Source organism: Eptatretus burgeri, chromosome 8, assembly GCF_056783735.1.
Source record: "Eptatretus burgeri isolate ZD-2024b chromosome 8, Ebu_testis_v1, whole genome shotgun sequence".
NCBI lineage: Eukaryota > Metazoa > Chordata > Myxini > Myxiniformes > Myxinidae > Eptatretus > Eptatretus burgeri.
The window spans coordinates 100,396,467-100,410,942 of NC_140968.1; the positions used below are offsets into that span (position 1 = coordinate 100,396,467).

At 43.0% G+C, this 14,476-nt stretch overlaps 1 protein-coding gene across 5 annotated transcripts in view; it reads right to left on the minus strand.

Annotated features, from left to right (window-relative positions):
• Positions 1-14,476, minus strand: part of USP37 (ubiquitin specific peptidase 37) — a 118,456-nt gene that overhangs the window by 24,103 nt on the left and 79,877 nt on the right. For 4 of the 5 annotated variants that reach the window (XM_085893256.1, XM_085893253.1, XM_085893257.1 and 1 more), the window contains 9 exons: positions 13,821-13,935; positions 13,651-13,730; positions 13,328-13,492; positions 13,164-13,226; positions 12,894-13,050; positions 8,146-8,449; positions 7,711-8,036; positions 4,727-4,787; positions 2,737-2,852 (listed from right to left, as the gene is read on the minus strand). In XM_085893256.1, the coding sequence (XP_085749382.1) occupies positions 2,737-2,852; positions 4,727-4,787; positions 7,711-8,036; positions 8,146-8,449; positions 12,894-13,050; positions 13,164-13,226; positions 13,328-13,492; positions 13,651-13,730; positions 13,821-13,935 (1,387 nt within the window). The remainder of the gene's footprint in view (positions 1-2,736; positions 2,853-4,726; positions 4,788-7,710; positions 8,037-8,145; positions 8,450-12,893; positions 13,051-13,163; positions 13,227-13,327; positions 13,493-13,650; positions 13,731-13,820; positions 13,936-14,476) is intronic. The other variant, XM_085893255.1, reaches the window with a different exon arrangement.

A 14,476-nucleotide genomic window follows, 5' to 3' on the forward strand; every position in this document is an offset into this window, starting at 1 on the left:
CCTCTACCACGACATTACATCGTCGACCACATCATTCACGTGGAAATAGCACCCCAACTGTTCTGAAAACAATTCGAAGTAGTCTCCGACGAAAACCGGCACCTGTCCGTGCGCTGTGACTCGTTCACTCAACATCCTCGTCGCCAACTGTGATGTCCAAGGCGCAGCGGAACATGGGGAGCGAGAGCGTAGCAGTAACTCTGCTTTATTGCACGTCCGGATGTACATCACTGCCACCCCTAGCGGGCGAGTCATGACATACGAAAACCCAATCACATGATACAGCACATATGGGAGAGTGACCAGACGGAAGCCACTCCTGAGAAAAAAAAGCACATGACAGCACACCTGGAGTTCACAAAAAGGTTCATGAAGGACTCAGAGCATGAGGCAAAAGATTCTGTGGTCTGATAAGACAAAAATTTAACTCTTTGGTCTGAATGCAAAGCGCTACATTTGGCGCAAACCAAGCACAGCTCATCGCCCATCTAACACCATCCCTACCGTGAAACACGGTCGTGGTGGCAGCATCATGCTAAAGGGATGCTTTTCAGTAGAAGGGACTGGAGGACTTGTAAGGGTAGAGGGAACAATGAATGGAGCCAAATAAAGAAAATCCTTGAAAATAACCTGCTTCAGAGTGCAAAAGACAGATTGCGGCAAAGATTTATGCTCATCAGGACAATGACCCCAAGCATGCAGCCAAAGCAACACTGGAATGGCTTCAGAACGAGAACGTGAAAGTTCTTGAATGGCCCATCCAAAGCCCAGACTTGAATCCCATCGAGAATCTGTGGAAAGACTTGAAGATTGCTGTTCGCTAACGCTCCCTTATCCAACTAGACAGAGCTTGAGCAAATCTGTAAGGAAGAATGGGAGAAAATCCCCAAATCCAGATGTGTAAAGCTGATACAGACATGCCCAAGAAGACTTCAAGCTGTGATCACTGCCAAAGGCACTTCGACAAAGGATTGACTTGGGGGGCGGAAGACATTTGAAGGAAGACATTTCACTTTTTCATTTTTTAATGAACTTGAAAAAATTTCTAAAAACAGGTTTTAACTTTGTCATTATGGGATATTTTGTGTAGATCAGTGACAATTTTTTTAAATTTAATCCATTTTAAATTCAGGCTGTAACGAAACAAAATGTGAAAAAGTTGAGGGGTGTGAATACTTTCTGAAGGCACTGTATTGTAGTTTTATTGCAGAGAACTGACATATTTTTTGGACTTGTCATACCCATTTCCAGCACAAACAATGACACTTCACAATATACATTTACATCGAGAATCTGTGTCACTGATTACGCCGAAACAAATGGGGCGACAAATTATTTTAACCACCAGAAATATTCCCAGGTACACCATGAGCACAACCACCATGAATTCAATTCATTCCATCCAGTGGTTTCAGAGTACACAGATAACATATACAAGAAGTTCTCCTCCAACATCGCTTCGAAGAACGTCATTTCACTCCAATGTCGCTCACCGACAGTGGAACACTTTTCCAGCAATGTTGCGGCGTTTTCATACGTCACAGGTTCCCATCAGTACGCTCTTCTTTCTTTGAAGTGAAATTCCACTAAACATCATGACGTGAAGGCATTCTGCATCATAGTCATTCTCCTCCTCTCAGTAGCACAACTCTTTCACCCCCACACTCCAACTCCACAAACAAGCTCAATCCATGACCATCGTCGGTGAGTACAGTACTCGATTTGACGCGTTACTTTTTTGTTATTTATATAATGCTTTTATTTATTTTGTTTGTTAGGTGTTGTATTTTATGATTAGGATGTTATTGAATGCAAATGTACAAAACTATGCTTTTGTTAGACCTGATTAAATGTGTTTTTAATGAAAAAAATGAGACTTGGGACATATTCAATGTTTTTATCCCCATGTTTTATGAAAATAAATAAAAAAATAAAAAAATGGGGGATATTATAATTAGCTCTGTCTCTCCGTCTGTCCGGCTATCTCCTAAACAGTTGAGCAGAAATTCACTAAACTTGGTAGTAATGATCACCATATGGCACAAAGGTGCGAGAACAGTAAAATTTGTCCCCACCTCCTAGAGTGGGGTCCAAAGGTCAAATACCCCAAAAATTAATGCAATTGCAGGAACATTTTTAAACGTCTTTTAATTAAACTTTATTTACACAATCAACATTGGGGGACACATGAAATATGTAACGATTCTTTGGATTTGACCCCAGTTCATGCACCAGAGGGTGGGGACTCAGGTATGGCAGGGGTCAAAATAGAAGATTTGGGTAAATCCTGGTGGAACCTTTTTTCCATCTTTCAACTTTGCTTTCGGTGGGAAGCGTGGAGATTTGCGATGATGTGCCATCGACTTCTCTGTAGACCTGGTTGTGAAAGACCTCATGTCTAGCTTCGTTTCAAGTGCCACATAATGCATGAACATCCTCTCGCGACTGAAAAAAAAAATCAAAATCTGAAAATACCAAAAACTCTGCACTGCTAAAAAAAAGTTGACGATGCATCTGAGAAAAATGCGGAAAAGGAAAAACTGGCCAAGTCAGACCACGTGTGACTAAACTATTTGAAGGGAGTCCTAAGAAGTGCAATAACACTTGACCACCATGGATAAACAAAGAGAGTAGTAGTAGTCTTTATTTAATGAGTTTAACATTTTTAGTCTGAAGACAAATTATAGACATTTTCCTGAAAAAAAAACCAAAAAAAAAAACAAGGGAATCAATTACCTCCGCATTGCTCTTCAGCTCCATAACCTCAGCTTCGCTCCTGTCCAAGTCCAAACTTCCCTCATTCCCAGAGTCATCATCAGACATGGGCATATCCATCAGTTTGTTCTGATACTCTACAGGAAAATGTTGGGAAGTCCATGACCATGAAGAGATAACTTATAAGCACATCAAAACACACAAATGCAAGTGGAGAGACAATGGCTGCAAAACATTATGATGCAATCTCACCCTAAAATGCAACTGCGACCAATACATATATTGTTACGAATCTGGAAGCTTACTGCACTCAACATTTAGGTCCCCATAGCTCAGTTATTTCGATAAGTAAATGTGGATGGATAGCTCCCTTTCCCCTATGTCTAATGGGAATGAAGTGTGTGCGCTACGGGTTATTTTTTAGTTAGGATTTTTACACCACCAACAACCACTACAACAACGCCACCGTTCCTGCCTCGACCCGATCGCCATTACGCATGTGGCCGAAGGCGAGGAGGTGGGCGGAGCCTCCGTCGCTTCGGCTCGAATCTCCAGCCAATGAGTGGAGAGCGAGCATTACACGCGCGCCCGAGCCAATGGGGAGGCCGCCACGAGTCGCGTGAGAACCCCTCGTCCAATCAGGAGGTGAGTGGTGAGGAGAAGAAGCCCCTCCCTCCTGAAGAGGAAAGAGTGGTGGTCTGGACCAGAGTAGAGAGATGGTGTGCTCGGAGCAGGAGTGTTGGCCAGTTCGCGAGATCATGGCATTTTGCCAAGCAACGAAGATCGTGTGTGAGACGTTCCTGGTGGGAGAGGACATTCTCAGTCCAGGCATTTTCCAGCCTGGCATCCAAAGCCAGTGAGTGGTTGTCGACGAGGGCCCTGCAGACGGTCGTGGACTTCAGGTCGTGGGTTTGAGTCCCACCGTGGTGATTCGAGTCGGTGTGACCGCACGAGGCGGGGCAGGTACCCCGGGCCGGCTCTACCGACTGAAGACCCATCGGGTCCATTTTCTTTTTGGGTGTGTGTGTCTATGTGTGGGCCCGTCTGTAAGTAGGAATTGTTAAGTCCTCTTCACTTGTACATGATTGCATTGCTTAGTCAGTTTAACTCTGCCCGTACGTGCTTCCCTTGTTCCCCCGATTATTGTTAATAAATACCCCTATTGTTGAATGTTTCAGCTCGTCTTTGTCCTTTCCTTTATTGGTTTAGCAGAGTGCGTATTGTGAATTAGTAAGGCCATTGCTGCCGTAGTTGTACATTTGGACCGACGGACATCGGTAACCATCTGCTCGGGTTACGCACGGTTCGAGAACGCTCACGGCTCGTTCCGCTCGAGCTCCGCCGAGGGCGAATTTCCCCGGTAGTTTGGACGTGGGTATTTAGGTAAATTGAAATTGGCAATCGACCCTATCCCACGCGGTCGACCTATTGGCGATCTTCGATCCGATAAGGGACCCGTCAGCTCCGGAGTTATCTGGGGTGACGACCTATAAATTTTGGGTGTTCGTTGGAGCCGACTCTACTGCTCCATCTAGCGGTCGTGCTCGCTGCCGATACCCGGCCCACAACAATATCACCACGTCCCGGGGAGGCATGCGTTTCAGATTTGAGAGGCCAGCCACCCCTTACTGCCTTCCCCAAACCCTCCTCAATCTGATTCCCTTCTCCTAAAATTCCTCCCTTGATCCAAAGGTGGAAACACCAAAACTCCCAAAGTGTTACTTTGATCAACAGCAGTTTCTCTTTGATGGCACAAGTCGGTGCTCGAAGACGTTCAGCAAAATCTTTTGCTCGAAGACGTTTAGCAAAACAAATATAATCTGCAATAATACTATCATAATTTAACTAACCTACCATGAAGAATATCAAGTCATGGCATTACAAGATCGACTGAGACTTCAAAATTCCAGCGTTCCATCACGACAAATGAGATTTTTTATTTTCCAGGGTTTACCATAACACTTCTTTAACGATTAATGGTAAAAAGGATTCGACCAGATAAATTGCTGACCTTGCAAACTCAACTCGGTGGCTCGTTTGAGTTCATCTTCCTCCTTCTGCTCCATTGCCACCTGTTCATAGCACACAATTATCTTGTCTCACACAAATAACAATAACAAAAAAAAAAAAATTAAAATCACTTTAAACTCGCTTCTTAAAACATAAAAAGGCCCCACACACCCCTCAGTGCACAACATGAACAACCTTCCCACACTACCAGATGCACAGTCTCTCAAACATGCCAGTGAATGAAACCAGTTGCTTGAAGTGTGGGTGTTGTAAAACTCTAAGTTAAACTTTGAACTCTTCCCCTGTTGGTGTTTGCATCTGAACCAATGGCTCGTGAGGTAAGGAAGCCAGGTACAAATCCTACATTCAAGTTTGTCTCCAAAGATAACAGAGTACTAGAGCAAAGTCGATGGTGTGCCATCGCAAATCCCCACACTTCCCACCTTCAGCAAAGTTAAAAAGACTGCAAAAAGTTTCACCAGGAATGACCCAATATCAAATGAGTCAAAATCTTGTTTTAACCCCTGTGACCCCAAGTCCTCCCCCCACCCACTGGGGTATGAACTGGTGGGTAGAATCAAAAACAAAATGGTTACATATTTCATGTGCATGTACAATGTTCCAATGAAAAGGTTTAAAATGTGCACGTCATTGCGTTTTTTTGGTATTTGACCTTTTGACCACACCCCAGGGGGTGGGGCCAAAAACGATACAGCTCTCGCACATTTTTGCCTTGTGGTGATCATAACTACCAAGTTTGATTTTCTGCACAACCGTTTAGGAGGAGATTCAGTGTCGGATGGACAGACGGACAAAGCCGTAATAATCAAATGAAAACAGAGCTCAAGCATTTCCATTTAAGAGGTAAAGATTACCAAGATGTAATAGAGGTTTTGAGCAAGTGTGAGAGTCGGTTCAGCCTGAAAATGAAAAAAAAAGGGAAAATATCGCAAAAAGCGGAAGTTTCAAGGTACCGGTAATTGCAGAATCTGGAATGTACACATATAATCTGCTAATTTAATAGGTGAACAGGTGTATTTGCCTACATATGAGGATAGAGCAGAGGAAGTTTGCCGTTTCACATCTCAGTGTAAATCAATAACTTTTCTCCCAGCAGGTAGGTTTGTGAACTCAACTTGCTATAATGTTCCTCCACCTGCCTTTTCTTCGCGCTGTTTACACAACCCCCCCCCCCCCCCGGGGTAACGTGTGTTCTTCCAAAAACCAATACCTGGTTTCCCTCCCCAAGTCTAACCTTCATCTGTCCATTTTCTCATCGATAGAACAAACTCCATATGTCCACTGCCTCGTGTTCTTGCCTCCAGTACTTTCAAGTTTATTTGAACATTGTCGCGGCTTGCTTTCTCCCAAGCTCTTCTACTCAACTCTACTCCACTCCACTCTCACGAGCACCCCTCTCACTGCTCCTTTCTCAATTATTATACAATTTATTTTTAACCCTCATCCATTCCTGCAACCCAACAACTCATGTGTCCCATGTCCATGCATATTTTCTGCAAATTTCTCTTTTAGCCTCAGTCAGTTTGCAAAGCTGTTGCTCTCTGTTAGTTAGCTCCTCCATGAGCCTTGACTTCTGGATTAAAAAAAAAAACCTCCCCAAAAAGATCACTGTTTCCCAGGGATTTTCAATGCCAGTTAGGCAAAGTTCTTCCAACTCTCAATCACGGCACGTTAAAAGGGTTACTCCAACTTGTGATATCTCCAAAAATTGAGGGTCAACTTCGCCTGCTCACCAATGAGGTTAAACCTCAGAGTGAAAAACTTGAATGATTATGTTCATAGTTGTGAATGGATATGCAGGCTCCCCCACCACCTGCCCCCAGATACATTTCATCAAGCCAAGATATGAGGTGGCCTTCAGTTACACACTTCCTCTTTTGGATATGTAGAGCTTACCTTAATTTGTAGATGATATAAATTAGGCTGATGTAATATTGGACCAGAGCATAGAAGGATTAGCTGGAGGGTTGGGATGGGGGGAGTGGGGGCGGTTTTCCAGTTTCAACCAATTGTTATTTTATTGACGTTTTCTCCTGCAGAAAGGTTGCTAAAATAAGCGAAGCAACACGCTTTCCCCCATTGATCACCATAATCCCAAAAGCTGGAGGGATTTGAGATCAGAGATGCCTTCTTGCTGGACTGGAACAATTTGAAGCTTCTGCTGTATCGCAGCAACAAGGTAAACCAGAGAACCAATACAATAAACCTTCAGCTTCCAAATCTACAAAACGTATCGACACAGTAATTCAGTGAATGGTTTTACCGATTCCATTGCAAGTAGTATTCCAAATTGGGGTTCGATACAAGGGAAGGAAAGAAATGTGCCGGTGTGTGTCGATGTTCTTCATACAATGTTCTCTCGATGCCAGAATGCTCTCGTGCTTTCCACAGTGTTTTTTTCCATTCTGGTTTCCATTTGCCATTTCACCTCTGATTATATCACAGGTGAGCACGTTTTGTTGACCAATTGCATCACTTCATTAAAAGTAAATTTATCAGGTGTTCCTCCCACACTCCTCCAACAGAGAGGAGTCGGGTGACGGCAACAAACCTGTAATTTTTTGTAGATTTTCGTACCGATACAAATTTGATTACTGGAATTGAGTATTGGAAACATTTCATAGACGACGATAAACCATATCGGCATGACAAGCAGGAATTGAAATGCATTGGCCAAACAGACCATCCAGAAATTTTGTATACCATGTCAAGACTCATGTCAGAGCTCTTAAGCTCCATAAAATCCATCCTTAAAACCCATGAACTCTTAAGCCATCAAAACTGCAGCTAAACACTGCCCAAGTTTCTGCAGCAGATTAAAGCCTGTTAGTTTTAAGAGGTCATATATGTATTATGGACACATGGGAGAAAGTTGGGGGGGGGGGTGACAAACCACAATGATCCAGCAAGTCAAAAATGGTCCTCACAACATGGCTGGCTTGTGACATTTGGTCTGCACTGTACCTGCTCATGAAGACTCTGCTCCAATGCTTCTTGCAGTTCACGATCTTCTTGTTCTTTGGTCATTTGGCTTTTGTCTATCCAGTCCAACTCAGAGGCTGCCCCATCAACACCTCCTGTTATCGGAACTGATGGTGTACGATTCTCCTTGTCCTCTTCGCCTTTCTCTGGTAGATCCACTGCATGCTCAGAGTCCATGCTGCCACTTTGAGTCTCCCTTCCTTCATGACCGTCGATGTCACTTTCTCTGGCCTCACCATTCCCACCTCTTTTAAATGATTCCTGTGATCCGCCAGACTCTAATTTCCAGTTCTCTGCATCCAGAGTGCCTGCAAGGTCAGAAAGAAAACATTTATTTATTAGATTCACACAAAGACCAAGTAGCTAAAGTGATCAAAAGGTAAAAATCATAGCTCCTTGTGCTCATATTCGAGTTACCAGACAAGGTAGAACTCAAGCTGTCGGTATTTTGGCCCTGTTTGGGAGACACCTCCTGCGCCTCAACAAGATCAAAGTCATCCTCATCTTCACAAAAACCAGTCTCAGAACTGCTGTTGACCTGTTGGGCAATGGCTTCTCTGGACCGTTGCTGGATCTCCTTGGACTGTCCAAAACTTAGCTCGAGCACATCGTTTGATGCAGCTTCAACAGCATCATGTTGGCTGATTTCAAGAGCCATGGCGAGCAGCTTTTCTTCACTCATCCCGTCACCAACACTTAATTGTTGACTTTTCACCAGAGTCTACAACAACAATCAAAGAAAAGAAGAAGAGAAAGAGAGAAAAAAGTTAATGGTCACTGGAAACAAAAAGAACCACGTCCACACAACTAATAGCACAATGAAAAGTGTGTGTGTGTGTGTGTGTGTGTGTGTGTGTGTGTGTGTGTGTGTGTGTGTGTGTGTGTGTGTGTGTGTGTGTGTGTGTGTGTGTGTGTGTGTGTGTGTGTGTGTGTGTGTGTGTGTGTGTGTGTGTGTGGGGGGAGGCGGGGGGGAGTTCAGGGGGCTTGAGTCATCCTCATCTTCACAAAAACCAGTCTCAGAACTGCTGTTGACCTGTTGGGCAATCCCGGTTAGCCATAGACACAATTTCAGTTGCATTAACCCATCCAACCATGGTGTGTGCGTGTGCGTGTGCGTGTGCGTGTGCGTGTGCGTGTGCGGTGGGTGTTTTCTTTCCATGCAGGCTTAAGCATGTGGAACATAGTCCTCCCAGCTCTTGAAGTATCCACCTCTGTTTTAGTTGGGGTAAAGGGGTGGGAGGGGGAGGGGTCACAATTCATGGACCAAGCAGTTTTCTTGTTCTCAAATTTTTGTTCCGAGGGTTCTTTTCAGGATCGTCAATGAACCCCAGACAGCCTAAAACTTCAGTTAATTTGTATCAATATTCCCAGAGATGGTTTTTAAGATCTCAGTCAGATTCTTCTTCATTATTCCGATTGTTCCAATTATCTCTGGTACAGTTTTGGTGCTCATCAGCTTCCGGGATCTTTTTTCACTTCATTTTTGAGATCTTGGTATTCGGTAATTTTCTTCATTTCTGCATTGTTTAGGCCAAAATCGCCGGGAACTGACACCTCAACGAACAATCCCAGCTCTTCTTTTTTATCCCCAAGTACTATATCCGGTCGCAATGCCATATTTTCTACGTTCATGCTCGATGGGATTATCAGGTCGTATGTGAGCCTTGTTCTCAATTACTGCTTTTTGTTCACGTTTGCATGAGTTTTCTGGAACTGGAATATTGAAGTTTTTGCAGATGTGCCATTGTGGATAACTCCACAAACCCTGCTGTGACTGTGTGTGCAGCTGTTCTGACATGAGTTTTTTACATCCCGATAGGAGGTGGCTGTTGCTGTTTCTACCTCGCAGAACCTACACTTGTCCGATTGATTCAGTCCTGCCATTAGTGTCGTGTCCTTGGTCTTGGGCATTTATAATGATTCTTTCTCGATCCCAGTTAAGCTGACGACTTCTTTGCCATTCCAATGAGCCTTCTTTATCTATGACAAATCAGTCCAACTCCTTTTTATACCTCGGCTGACGAAGTCGCCGGTGACATTATGTTTTTGAGTTGTCTGTCCGTCAGTCCGTCAGTCCATCCATATGAATTTTCTCCGTTTTCTCTGAAAACACTTATCCCATTGACACAAAATTTTCACCATAGGTGTGATTACTCATGTAGAATGTTTAAATTATAATTCTGATGTCATAGGTCACGTGGCATGGCAGCCAAACTGCTCCATGGAAAAAATTGAAACTTGGCACATGTGAAGTACGCTCCATGGGAAAGTGTGATTTTTTTTGATGATGTCATAGGTGGCTTCGTTATGACGTCATAATTGTATATGTCGAACGCTTATTCCAGTCAGTATGAAAATGTTTGAGGGTCATCTAGGACTAAATTGAATGGGGGCGGGGGGGGGGGTGTTGATGACATCATCAGTCACGTGCTTTGGCAGCCATATTGTTTTCAACATAAAAACCTTCAAAAATATTTTTCTCCGAAACGGTTGAACAGATTGAGGTGAAACTTTACAGGTATGATCACCTATCCATGAGGAACAAAAGGTTCTTCTTCAAAAGAACAAAAGATCGCCTATCCTATGAAATCATAGGTCACATGGTTTGGCAGCCATATTGGATTTACTCTCAAACCTCCAAATATCATTATCCAGAACAGCTTTACAGATCGAGGGGAAACTTGACCCACATGTTCCCCAAGCCTTGTGGATACCAGTGTGTTTATGAATAATTGTCATATGGTCTGGCAGCCATAATGGTTTGAACAAAAATCTTTTTTTTTTAATTTTCTCTTGAACCGCTTCACCAATAGACGTGAAACGTCACAATTTTGATCGAGTAATCATGGGGAATATACGTTTTAAATTTCAACCCGATTGGACGCATGGTCTGGCAGCCATATTATTTCATATTTTGAATCTGGGTTCAGGGATTTAACTCAAACTTGGTACAAGTATGTGTAATGATGTAATAATGAGGGTGGAGTCAGGATTGTGAAAATTTGACAGTGTGACGGAGAGTGATTAGGGTGCAAATTTTAGTTACGTAATTGTGCAGCGATGTCAGACCAAAGCGGGCAGATCATCCAGGTGGGTTTTGGTGAGGATAACATGATGGAGGAGGAACCTGTGTTCCAGGAAACTGTTTATTAGAATGACATTGAGAGAGAAGGCACAGTCGGGGGTGCCATGGAAATACCAACAGAGCTCATAGACCCCATTAGACAAGTGATGGCAAAGATTGAGTTAGGGCTGGAAGCGATGGGAAAATGAATGCAGGACAGGTGGAGTCGAAGGCGATGGACGAGGGCTTAAGGAATGGCATGAAGACAATTGGTGATGATGTGGCATTGAAATTCCAAGCTGCACAAGATGAGGTGAATGAAGTAAGAGGGTGCGTGGACGGTGTTCAGGAAGAGATGAATGTGGGTCAGGTCAAAATAACAGGTAAAGTAAATAAATAAACCAATGTCACCCGCAGGATGACCCATATCTTGCCAAAAGGTGACCACGTGTGACTTCTTTAAGGTCACACTGAGGTGAACAGAGCTGCTATCCACCAGGAGCGACTCCTTGAGGAATATCTGCCTACGAGAGATTCCGATGAGAACCGTTCTACAGAGTAACCATGAAAAATATACGTTTGCCTCATAACGTCACCAAATGACGTCATGTCTCAAGCTTGACATATCTAGAAAGCACTCATCGAGGTGTTCAATTTTAGGTTCTACACGATATGGTTCCTAAAACTTGAAAATTTGACCTTGAGGTCAAATATGTTTGACCTTAGGAGCTAACCATGAAGGTCAAGGCCAATCGCCACCAAAAATTAATCAGCTGAGCGCCAGACCATGTACTATATTCCCATGAAGTTTGAAGACTATCCGATCAAAATTACTCAAAAAAAATAAGGGTTTCGTCGACTCCCCTGATTTGCGACAGTGACCTTGACCTTTGACCTTCAAAATTTTATGTACTGAAAGGGACCTCTATAGGCCTCTGATATGCGAAGTTACAAAAATTTCCAATGATAACTGTGCTCTGCAGAATGATTTATACGTGATTACAGACAAATAAATAAGTAAATAAATAAATAAAAACAGATGAAGGTCAAGGCCAATCGCCACCAAAAATTCATCAGCTGAGGGCCAGACCATGAACTAAATTCCCATGAAGTTTGAAGACGATCCGATCAAAATTACTCAAAAAATAAGGATTTCGTCGACTCCCCTGATTTGCGACAAAGTGACCTTGACCTTTGACCTTCAAAATTTTATGCGCTGAAAGGGACCTCTGTAGGCCTCTGATATGTGAAGTTACAAAAATTTCCAATGATAACAGTGCTCTGCAGAATTTTTTATATGTGATTACAGACAAAAAAAAAAAAAAAAAAAAAAAAGCTGACTAACATATCTTGCAAAAACTTCGTTTTGGTAAGATAATAAAATACAGACGGTGATAAACGGACTTAAGGAAGGGCAGGAACAATTAAAAATAGAAATCGGAGGCAATACGAAGGTGATAAAAGAATTGAAAAAGGCCCAGAAGGAAATCAAGGGGGAACCGAGAGCAGTTAAGAAGAAATGTAAGGTGAGACGACAAGGTAACCCAGAAAATAGAGACAAACGATAGAGACAAAAAAGAACAGGAGATGAACGAACAAATGAAGACCAAAGAACGACAGATAAAGGAACATATAGTGACGATGGAATGGAAAATGAAAGTATGGAAGACCCGAACGTGATTAGAGAAGAGGAATGGATGTTCGTCAAACTTTCAGAGGTTTATCAGTGAGCGCCGTGGAGTGTTTCATTACCAAAAAATAGAAATTTCAGGAAAATTTTGAAAAAGCTCTTTTTTTTCTTTTCTTTTTTAAACTGCTCAATATATTGTGCCGATATCTTTGTAGCAATGGGAAAGGTGATATTGAATAATACCCGACCCCATTCCTTAGTGGGTGTGGGGAAGCGTTTTCACCCCCCCCCCACACACACACCAAAAATAGAAAGAAAAACAAAATTTGATTTCTTCAAAATTCCAACAGGATTGGAACATCCCTGGGCAATGCTGGATACCCCTGGTAGTGTTCTCATAATAAATGTTTTTTGAAAATCTGATGACAAAAACTCAAATGGTTAAAAACATTAAGACATGGACGCATTCACCTTAAGCAGATCTTGCTCCTCACGTTGCTGCTCATTATGTTCGCGGTCGTGGCTCTGTTTGCTCAGGTTCACAGCACGTTTCATCTGCTCATCGTCTGTGTCGGACTCGGCGGACGAGATGGGAACAGGAATCACTCGTGGCTTGAATGTGAAACGCCTGTGCCATGGAATTATCGTTCGTATATCACTCACATAACGCACTTCAAAAATACCAAAGCACCAAACCATTTGGCTCGGTTTACACCATGTCCTTCAAAAGCACAGGTTCACCTTCGAAATGGGGTTGCCGAAGATCCATTAACAGCTTGAGAGCTCTGCAATGGCTTTGTAACGCTGCCAAACAAAAGAGAGAGAGAGAGGAGAAAAAAAAAATTACATCGAGCCGAGTTTGCACTTAGACATTGAAAACGACTAATGTTCCATTATGAGCGTACCCTGTTGAAATTAGAGTGGGGACGGCAGCTGGAGGGGAACGTGTGCCGTCCACGCAATGAGCCTGAAGCGTCAGGAACTTTGGAATTATGATCTGCTGCCCAACCTTGTTATTGAGAGCCAAGTGCACATCAAAGCTGTAGCGCTTCAGGTGTAAGATCAACACTCTGAAGATGGGACAGGTTGTGGGGCAAGTAGGGGGAGGGGGAAAGAGTGCAATAGTGGGCAGTTTTTCATTTACATAATATTTTCTACTCAAGGGATACAAAAAGGCATATTTGACTCAAAGTTAGGATACATGAGCTTTCACACAAAGGGCACGCACCGCGGGAGTCTGACAAACTTGTGAATGACCGTGGCCGTTCGGCATTCGCACTTCTCACAGGTGTACTCGATCTGCTCAACCTGCCGCAGACAATGGTGTTTTATCATGCGAAACTGTGAACTTCGGCCTCAACAGCGTAAAAAATAAAAATTCGGAACACGAAACCTCACCCTGAAAAAGAGGTCCAAAGAGTCCTGGATTGATCGAGAAGCATCCGGATTTTTTCGTGGGAGCTCAATCGAGAGATCGTTGAACTGCTCTTGCTTCAAAACCACTTCTCCACACCTAGCAGCACACGATGTATCAAAACATAAATGAGAACGGCACTCGGCAGACAGAATACCTCCGCCAGGGAGAACAGTTTAAGTTTTGGATCCCACTGATGGGCCGAATCTGCGTCCGGTCCTGAACCAAAATGAAATCGGCGTATTCTTGTCAACTACCCAACACATCCACCAAGTTTTGTCCAAATCCATCCATAACTGCTTGAGCTATCATGGAAAATATCGTTTTGGCGTTATCTCAATACTGTAGTGAAGAATTATTAAGGAATTTTTTTAAATTATCATATTCGGATTTTCCCCAAAATCGAATAAATTGGTCCTTGTCAGACACCTAACTTGTCCACCAAGTTTTGTCCAAATCCGTACATAACTTTTGGATATCATGCAACATATATCGTTTTTGGTTTTATCCTTCAATGGTGAAAAATCACTTAAGAAAAAAAAAATTAAAAAATTAAAAATCGAGCATCTGGATCTGGATCTTCACCAAAATCTAATCAATTCATTCTTGTCACACACCCAACCTGTCCACCAAATCCACC